The 9,768-nt window shown below is 46.4% G+C and overlaps 2 protein-coding genes across 2 annotated transcripts; both read right to left on the minus strand.

Moving 5' to 3' along the window:
- Positions 1-1,326: 1,326 nt before the first annotated feature.
- On the minus strand, positions 1,327-1,871 carry LOC136470217 (sugar transport protein 5-like). Its single transcript, XM_066468134.1, has 2 exons — positions 1,750-1,871; positions 1,327-1,681 (listed from the first exon to the last, which is right to left on the minus strand). The coding sequence occupies exons 1-2, from the start codon at positions 1,869-1,871 to the stop codon at positions 1,327-1,329; spliced, it is 477 nt and encodes a 158-aa protein (XP_066324231.1).
- An 83-nt stretch (positions 1,872-1,954) lies between these two features.
- On the minus strand, positions 1,955-7,018 carry LOC136474101 (sugar transport protein MST1-like). Its single transcript, XM_066471708.1, has 2 exons — positions 6,727-7,018; positions 1,955-3,555 (listed from the first exon to the last, which is right to left on the minus strand). The coding sequence occupies exons 1-2, from the start codon at positions 6,860-6,862 to the stop codon at positions 2,162-2,164; spliced, it is 1,530 nt and encodes a 509-aa protein (XP_066327805.1). The 5' UTR covers positions 6,863-7,018; the 3' UTR covers positions 1,955-2,161.
- Positions 7,019-9,768: the final 2,750 nt, after the last annotated feature.

Genomic DNA, 9,768 nt, shown 5'->3' on the forward strand with positions numbered 1-9,768 from the left:
GTATTGCTTTCACCGAGCACCTTGCTTGATTGGACCCTGACTAAACTGCGTTTGATTCACTACTCAATGTCCTCCCTGGTTGATCCCATCTGCATGAAATTGAACCAGGAGTGGATTTTGTCGCCGACTTTCCGAGCATCCCCGACGAAATCACACACTCGAACTCCTCCTGACTGCCCCTGTTCATCCCCCCTACATGCGATACTGCATAGTTTACCAATGGGTTTGTTGTCAGAAACCAAAACGCGCTTCACCATAGTATCAATCAAGTAGGTTACTATTTCACTCTAGCAAACGGCGTTAGTAGATAATACTAGAGTCGGAAGCTAACCTTCTGTTTTAAGACCTTGGTTTGGCCTACTTCCAAGTTCCAACCGTAGGGCCCCGCTAATTCTTTAGAAAAGATACTCTCTAGTCCGCAAACAACCTCACACTTCTCACTGTAAAATCTTGAACCTCCGCATCAGAGACTGCAACGCCGTAGCAATTTCCCCCCTCACCAGAAGTTACAATCGTTTAATGCACACAGGATTATGGAATAGCACGAGATCTGCACAACATGTTAGGGCTTGTTTAGTTGGGTGAGTTTGGGATTTTGGCTCACTTTCATTTTTATTTATCAATTAGTATTTAATCATGGACTAATTAGGCTTAAAACGTTCGTCTCGCGATTTCCAACTAAACTATGCAATTAGTTTTTTTTCGTCTACATTTAATACTCCATGCACATATCGTAAGATTCGATGCGATGGCTACTATAACACTTTTTGAGAAAAAATTTTGGAACTAAACAAGACCCAGTATGATGACTAACCTTGCACACAAATCTGCATCCACGGGTGCCAGAAGAACCAACCCTAGCTCTGTGTCGCCCGCAATGCTTGGCCTTTCCCACACTGTGGTGCTGTTTAGTTTCTCTCATTTTGCAAAAATTTTTAAGATTTTCCGTCACATCGAATCTTTGGACGTATGCATGAAGCATTAAATATAAATAAAAAATAAAACTAATTACACAGTTTAGACGAAATTCACGAGACGAATCTTTTAAACCTAATTAGACTATAATTAAACACTAATTACCAAATAACAACGAAAATGCTACAGTACCATTTTATCAAAAATTTCCCCAACTAAACCAGACCTATGTTGGGGAGGCCGCAAGAAGTCCTCGGCTGGAGCTCTGCAGAAGAACAGTGAGTGAACAGTGAATTGATTCGGCCGGACATCAGAGTACACGAGGCAACAGTGTTTCGTTCATTTTGCTATGCTCGCACCCGCGTCCACCCACTGTCTCGTTCACCCAGTACACGTCAGCTAATGACTTCCTTATCCGCGTGCGCCGGACTCGTGCCTGCGGTCTTGCTCCATGGCGCGGACGATGTCCTTGAGCTCCGCGTCGGTGTCGGCCGCTGCCCCGTCCTCGCGGATGCGCCGCAGCGAGGCGGGGGCCTCGTCGAGCCTCCCACGCAGCACCAGACTGTTGGGCGTGTCAGGGATGAGCGCCGCGCCGACGATGACGACGGCGGCCGGGACGATGGAATTGGTGCCATAGTTCACCATGTCCGCCATGAACATGCCCACGTTGAAGCAGGTCGTGAACGCGCCTCGCCACCGTGCCGGTGCGATCTCCGCCAGGTACACGGGTGCAGACTGCAACCAACACACCACTGTCACGATGCACCTTCTGTATATATCCTTGCGAGTTACGGCGACCAAATCGTGCGCATTGGCTGAGCAGTGAGTGATCACCAGGCTGGTGAAGCCGCGACGGCGAAGGCAAGCAGGATGCGGCCAATGATGAGCATGCTGATGTGGACGGCGGAGGTGTTGAGAATGGCGCCGGCCAAGAAAAACATGCCGCCGATCAGCATGGTCACTGGTAATAATGTTGACGATCTAATACATGAAAATCAGTGTAAAAAGAATTTTTGTTTGTTTTTTTCCCCCGAACATCAGGAATGTGGCATTCAGAGGTATTATCCAAGCACAGCTCGAGTACATCGACATGGTTACATTTTCCTTGGGTGAATTTGATGGCAAGAATCCAAACATCTACCGTTTCAAACTTGACACTAGAGCGCACGTCAGATATTCTAATGTATAGCCATCAGGCACGGACCGGCCCACCCAGTCCAGTACAACCAACAACGTTTCACTCTGTTCAAACTTTGGGGGCTGACGGCGGCGGCGGCTTGACGAAGCGCTTCCAGTACCAGTGGCGCGCCCACACCTCGCGGAGTGACTCGATGGGCACGCCCTTGGTCTCCGGCAGGAAGAAGAAGATGAACGCGGTCATGACCACCACCCAGCCCGCGTTGTACGCGAAGGCGCCGTACTTGAAGCTGCAGAGCATGTTGAGGAAAGACTGCGTCTGCACGAAGGTGAGCGCCAGCGAGATGGCCTCGCTCACCCCCTGCCCCGCCGACCTCACCTCCAGCGGGTAGATCTCGCTGGGGATGATCCACTTGAGCGGGCCCCACGACACGCCGAAGCCGGCCGTGAACAGGCACACCAGCGCCACCACCGCCACGGCGTAGGGCCGCGGCATCGCCTTCTCGCCGTCGGTGCCCAGCTCGGCGCCGAAGATCCACGCCATGGCCACCAGGCACGCCAGCAGGATGGCCCCGCCCACCATGAACAGCGACCGCCGCCCGACCCGGTCCACGGCCACCGCGGCGACGGCGATGGACGCCAGGCTCACCACGTCGGTGATGATGGACCCCAGGATCGCCTTCTGGCTCGTGAACCCGATGGTGTAGAAGAGGAGTGGCGTGAAGAGCGTCACCACGATCATGCCCGTCAGCTCGAAGAACACCGGGATGGCGATGGCCATCACAAGGTGCGGGCGGTACTCGCACCGGACGATGCGCCGGAACGCGCCGGACTCGTACCGCCGGTCCTCCTCCGCGGCCTGCATGATGTCCTTCAGCTCCACGTCCACGTCGGCGGACCTCCCGCGGATGCGCTGCAGCGACGCGCGGGCAGCGTCGGGCTTCCCGCGCAGCACCAGGCTGTTGGGCGAGTCCGGGATGAACGTCGCGCCCACCAGGATGACGGTGGCCGGGACGATGCCCACGCCGAGGGACAGCCGCCAGCCCCACACGGCGATGGTGTTGGCGCGGTAGTTCACCAGGTCGGCCACGAACATGCCCACGTTCAGGAACAAGTGGAAGATGCTGGTGAACGCCCCACGCCACCGCGCCGGCGCGATCTCCGCCAGGTACACCGGCGCGGACTGGTTCGTGAACCCCACGGCGAAGCCCAGGAGGACGCGGCCGATGACGAGCATAGCCACGTTCACGGCGGTGCAGTTGAGCACGGAGCCGACGAAGAAGAGCGAGGCCCCGATGAGCATCGAGTTCCGCCGCCCAATCTTCTTGGTGATGTGGCCCGCGACCAGGCAGGCGAACATGCCGGCGAGGTACAGCGACGAGACAAATGTGGTGAGCAGCTGGCTGTCGAAGATGCAGTACTCGTCCTGCGTCGCGTTGTTCATCTTCTCCAAGATGTCGGGGAAGAAAGCCTTCAGGAACGACTCCATCTGCGTCAACCCACCTGAAAATTTCACCATCCCGTTTTCAATTAAGCAGGCTGAATCACTTGATCATCAAGTGGCATGCAAAACAGTTCATAACGGTCTGCGATCGTACTGATTACATTTCACCGATCATGTACGTAGTGCCAAATTAAGGTATCATCTCTTAGAAGTGAAGAAAAAAATTCTTATGCATGTTAAATAAGGTTTCAAATAGGGAGCTAAACTATTCAGCAACGGTGAAGAAGCTAAAAAAAACTCTATAGCAGGATATAATAGTATCTTTTTATTTTAGTGATTTTACTAGGAACATGAGAATGAGACATAGTAGTACGAAATTTTTATGAACACAGATACACAAACACATATCGAGACCTCTAGATAATAAATACTCCACAACCATTCATTCAATATATCAATCAATATACTCACGAATATGATCAACAAATTCAAAATTCAACAATTATTTATTATCTTATTAAATCATTTATGTCTCAGTTAGGAGTAGCGGAGCTAAAATTCGCAATAAGCCAAACAACAGTGCTTAGTGGAGCTAAGGTATCAATAGTAGCAATAGTGGAACAATTAGTAATATGTAGAAGGTAGACCTTTTGAAAAAATATGATGACACTATAAGGGTCTATCTAGAACTCATGTCAACTTGAATCGCTAAAAATATTCTCTTTGATAAGTGTTTTTCACCATCTTCTTAATGATTCCGACCCCACCCCTGGTTTCATTCCATCCAACGAGATTCAAGGGGCTAACAGTTAGCTCCTATTTTTTAATACCAATTATTAGAAGGGCTAAACACAGGCCAATTGTGGGCTAATAAGGGTGGTTAGAGATAGCTCATATTTAACCCATGTTTACAAGATGGACAATTTTTTTAGCTTGTGGTCCAAACTGCCCCTAAGTTGGATCTCTGGTTAAGAGGAGTTAGATCCAATGATCCAATGTCCAAGTCGAAGGAGACTCCAGATTAAGCAACCAATAATCTCATCTATTATTTATATGATATAAGGCCCTGATGTGTCAACATATATAGAAAGTTTACTGAAGTCGGTATGAAAAGGTGCACTAACAATCCTATGAATTTAGTGCATCCCAGACCATGAGACCAACCTAAAAGCGCGCCTCTATAGCCATCATTGCGTGCACTCAGGCAAAAGTATCGGAGCATGTTATGTTGATACTATTACTAACATCGCGCGTCCTTTTCTTTTCCTAATATAAGAAAACAGAATGGGCAAACGATTGAGGAATGAACTTTGGAGCACGCATATGCGCGCGTGCTGCGCTTGTCGGATTTTTTCTTCCTTTTTTTTTCTCTTTACCATGAAAACTTAGAGATGATGACCGGAGTGCACGACCGTGACTCGTGAAAGAAGGAAGGGCCCCATTGCTTATGTTGGAGACCATGACACTTGACAGTTGCATATATATAATATCCCTCGTGGGCCCCTTGTCTCATATATATCTTGTTGTGTTTGCATTATGCGTTATTTTTCGTTCTGCACAGGCACACAGCACCCATGTTGTCTGATCTGTGCTGATCCCTGTAGCTTTGGATTTTCGCCATATTCGCTTAGATTATAAGCCGTACTTTTTCAATTAAATAATATTATTTTTTTCTCACAATAAATCAGCCAATAGTACATTCAGTCATGGCTTATCACCCAAACGAACAGGACATTTATTATAGGGTACGTGTGTGGAGCTGCCCCCTTGTTTAGTTTGCGAAAAGTTTTTCTAAAAAATGCTATAGTACCTATCACATCGAATCTTGCAATACATGCATGGAGCATTAAATGTAGACGAAAAAAAATTAATTGCACAGTTTGGTTGGAAATTGCAAGACGAACGTTTTGAGCCTAATTAGTCAATGATTAAATACTAATTGCCAAATAAAAACGAAAATACTACAGTAGCTAAATTTCTAACTTTCTGCCAACTAAACACGGGCTAAAACACCTGTTATTGCAACACTTGCAAGCAAGTGGAAGCTTCGTAATAATATAAGGGCATGCAGCATGGCAGATCACGCCTCTGGGTTGGATGTGATGTGAATATTGGGATTGGGAGTGGGAGTCATCCACCATACGTCCACGTGGGCAAGGCAACAAATTAAGACCATGTTTAGATGCGTATGTATGTATTTATCTCAATTCATATGTGTAGAAGTAGATTAGAGTGAAATTAAACTAAGTTCTATTTCAATCCAGTCCGACACATATACACGTATATCAAAACAAGGCGTAAAGCAGGGAAGCAGCCGCCTCGGTGTACATCATCCTCTTGACTCTTGAGAGCCTTAACCACAGCACACATGCGATGCGAGTCTCCTTGCAGGGTATTGGTTCACACCCTCTGACTTTGTGGCAAAGCAACAAAGAGTCAAATACGTAGGCCTACAGCTGCTAGCAGAGCAGGACAGCAAGACATTACTCCCTCCTACATACGACAGCAAGACAGCAGGGCAGAGTATTGGTGCACGACCGAGAATGACAGCACGTTCGTTTGGCCGTGGCTTGTCGTAAACGATCGTAAATTTCTAGCAGGAACAGTATTTTTCTCACACAAACCAGCCAACAGTACTTCTTTACGAACTAGCAACGATACGAGCCGGCCAACCGAACAGGGCCTTGGTTGCCCTCCGTCAATACCATCCATCGTGATGCCTTGAGGAGCATGTCCTCAGGCGTGGAAGAACCTCCCTGGCCCGTTCCCTTGGATGTTGGATCCTTCGGCAACTAGCTAGCTAGCCGAACAAGAAGCTGGGGACAAAGCTCGGTCGTTTGCCTCCATCAGGTATCCATTGGACCTATCGCTCTCGCCTCTCGGCAAATATAAACACGCCGGACGCCGGACGCTGGACGCGGCAGATAAAGCTCGCTCGGCGATTTGCCGCTAGCTTCGAAATCGAATTCTTCAGCTTAAAAGCGTCGCAGGTCGTCATCAGGCTCTGGGAGATCGTCTTGAATAATCGACATGTGAAACCGGCCACTTCACGAACTATGGGCCAAACTGTGCCGCAAAACAAGGAATAGTATATATAGGAGATGCAACGCATGAATGAACAAGTAAAAGAGCAAGAGAAGTAGAGAGCGAGGTGAAGATCGAGCACAGCTCGTGTATGTAGCTAGATCCAGCGGACCGAACCAAACCAAACGGCAGCAGGTAGCTCTGACCTGTGATGCTGATGTCGTAGCCGAAGATGAGCCCGCCGGAGGCCGCCATCAGGCAGCTCATCACCACCGTGACGGTGATCTCGCTGCTGTAGCCGGCGCCGGCGCTGCTCAATGTGACTACTCCCCCGCCGTGCATCGTCGCTAGCTGCTGCTTGTCCTCACGCAACCTGGTCGATGGCCGATCGATCGATCGGTCGGTCTCAGCTCGAATTTTGATCGACTAGGACTAGGAGCAAGCAAGCCTGGGGCCTGGTTGCTGTGCTCCTCCGGGCCCGGCGCGCGCGAGGACAGATAAATAGCGAGCTGAGCTCAGTGGATGTCGGATGATGGTGAACACGTACCGATGTTACTTATAGTGGAACTATTTTTCAAAAAAGCTTATGTATGCTCACCAATCCCCTTTTTCGCTATTTTCTATTCCAATTGATTGGTGCAGCAGCTGACTGCGCCGCCCACAGTCGGTACTCAGTACTGGTAGTTCAGTACTGAAAGCAAGAGAGTCACAGGAATCTTGCTGGGATAGACTTTAGTTACAAATAAATACTTTATATGTTTTTCTTTCTCAATTTATATTTTTTTCCATTTGCCCCGCGGCTCCGTATAAATCCCTCTGTCCTAAAATAAGTGTCGTTATGGTATTCGTACCGGTTAAACTTTCATAAATTTGACTGGATTTATAGAAAATATTAGCATCATTGTATCTCTATATAAGTTTAATATGAAAATAGATTCAATTATCTAATGATACGAATTATGCACTATAAGTACTAATATTTTTTCTATATATTTGGTCAAAGTTAAAAATGTTTGACCCTCGAAAAGTGAGAACGACACTTATTTTTGGGACAGGGGAGTATGTGTTTAATTTAACGTGTATCCATTTTAAACTCTCTCATATATTGTACTAAAAGCATACCCCGTGCATTGCTGCAGGAATCACGGATGATTTAAAATAAAATTCTACTACTTATGTTTACTTACATTAACAAATAAATATCATGGTATATGTTAATGGATGGTGTACCATGATAATGTGGACAACTAAATACATGCTAGTGGATGATGTAACCTGCTTGAATGAAGACATAATTACATATGCTAGTGAGTTGTCATAATTATGTGCTATTGGATGCTAATGTGGACAGCTTGCATAGTGAAATGGAATTCTAGTGGGGATTGAAAAATATAAGATTATATAGATATAGATATAAATATAGATTTAAAAATAATCATTGGAATACTTTTTTATTTAATCTACTTGTGACATACTCTAATTACCATTTTTATTTTTTTAATCTATATTCACGTTTTTTTTTACTTTTGCATTGCTCATCCGTGTTTAATTGAAACCTTAGCATGAATATAGATTTGCACGCGGTGAGCCGGTGAGGCCGTGATGTCGAGCGCGCTGCACGGCCTCCTGGCTTTCGCGACGGGGCATGGTCTGCGCCGGCCCAGGAAAACGAAACGAACAGGCCAAATGATCGGTACTAGTACGGCGGAGGCAGTGGCGCGCTCCCGACGGACCTCATGGACACCAAATGGATAGACACCAAACAAAAGAACGTGGGGAGAGCCGAGGGACTATTTGGAACGTGAGAAATATTTTTTTTTGTTTCTATATTTTTCTTGTAAAATTAAACTGATTCTTATAAAATTCTCGTATGACTCCTACGACATTCCTGTATTCCAAATAGGTCCTGAGTTCGTAATGAACCTGGGCTGGACAAGGTTTGGGCTTCGACGTGATAGCCCATGCAGGACCAAGTGAAAAATAATTCTGAAAAAAAATAATTAATTAAGTGGGCAGCTTTAAGATCCGTGTACTTTTTAGAAAGAGAAGTACTGGAGCAATTCTTTTTCTTTATTTGAAAAAAAGCCTAACACAAATGAACGGTCAGCAAAATTCAAAAGGGAAATTAAGTACCAGAGAGGTACCACGGGTACCTGTAACAAAGGTCGTCTTCTTAACACATAACACCAGTCAAGTCGTACAGTTCTACTCTCATCCGTCTTGTTATCTCTTGATTGATACTCCATTTAGAAGATGTTGACACCGTTTTTTGCACGTGTCAAAATGATCAGAGTGGGCTAATCGGCAGGAGGAAAGTTATTGTATACGCTGACAGCCGATGAAAATCAGCTTGTAAAGATGGTTGCCGATGAATGGTGGTGATCGATAGAAATGTTGATTTAGACTCGGGCGTTGCCGATAAGGTTGGAGATGTTATTGTCGATGCCGATGAAGGAAGGCTTGAAAGCTACTGCCGATGAAACAGGAAGTATGCCGATGGAAAGGAGGTCGGTGAGAATTCCATCGTAATTGAGGCGGACAGGGAAATAGATAGGAGTTGATTTCCTTTTCTATATTTGTTAGAGTATGATTCATGTAAGAGTCACGTGTTTCCTTAGATATTGACTTGGTGTCCTAGTCGTATTTGGTTATGTCTCTTTAGATCAGGGTATAAATATAGATTGAGGGGCAATGTAATAGATATCAATCAATATCAAAACTAATTTTTACTCCTATTTGCATCTACTTACTTTTCGGCGACTTCGTCAATTTGCATATTTCTTTTTCTTTTTACGAGTTCTCATTGATTCGGCGAGTTGCATCGCTTCAGTGCAACCTTCGGCGATTCTCGAGTTCCGCGTGAGTACCTCTTGGCCGTGACTTCCGGGCGTATCGCTGTTGTCAGGACCAAAGTGCTCGTATCTTCATCCTTGTCGATTAACAGGTCAAATCGACTGGCACGCTTTGGATATCGATTCGGGTATTAGCCCTTTGTGTTTGCAGATCCACTTTTGCATCAACACATCTTTTGGCACGCTCGGTGGGACAAATCAATCCGATCAATATGTTCAATCCCGAGATCGATTCAGGGAACATTATCACGGTATCAGAAGAAGATCTTAAGGAAGAGCAGAGGCAGGCCATGGAAAAGGCTATAGAAGAATACAGGCAGTTTTGTCTGAGATCGTTTAGCCTGAACAAGAGTGGACAAGTCATCCAGAAGCAAGATTTGTCGTTGCCTCGGCAGG

This window comes from Miscanthus floridulus, chromosome 8 (genome assembly GCF_019320115.1).
Source record: "Miscanthus floridulus cultivar M001 chromosome 8, ASM1932011v1, whole genome shotgun sequence".
Lineage (NCBI taxonomy): Eukaryota > Viridiplantae > Streptophyta > Magnoliopsida > Poales > Poaceae > Miscanthus > Miscanthus floridulus.

Bases quoted from the DNA above. Each gene is read 5' to 3' on its own strand.
- LOC136470217 (XM_066468134.1), bottom strand. From the start codon at position 1,871: ATGCTGATCGGCGGCATGTTTTTCTTGGCCGGCGCCATTCTCAACACC. The intron at 1,682-1,749 runs GTGATCACTCAC...TATATACAGAAG, and splicing joins GTCGCGGCTTCACCAGCCTG to GTGCATCGTGACAGTGGTGT.
- LOC136474101 (XM_066471708.1), bottom strand. From the start codon at position 6,862: ATGCACGGCGGGGGAGTAGTCACATTGAGCAGCGCCGGCGCCGGCTAC. The intron at 3,556-6,726 runs GTCAGAGCTACC...TGAAATTTTCAG, and splicing joins CTACGACATCAGCATCACAG to GTGGGTTGACGCAGATGGAG.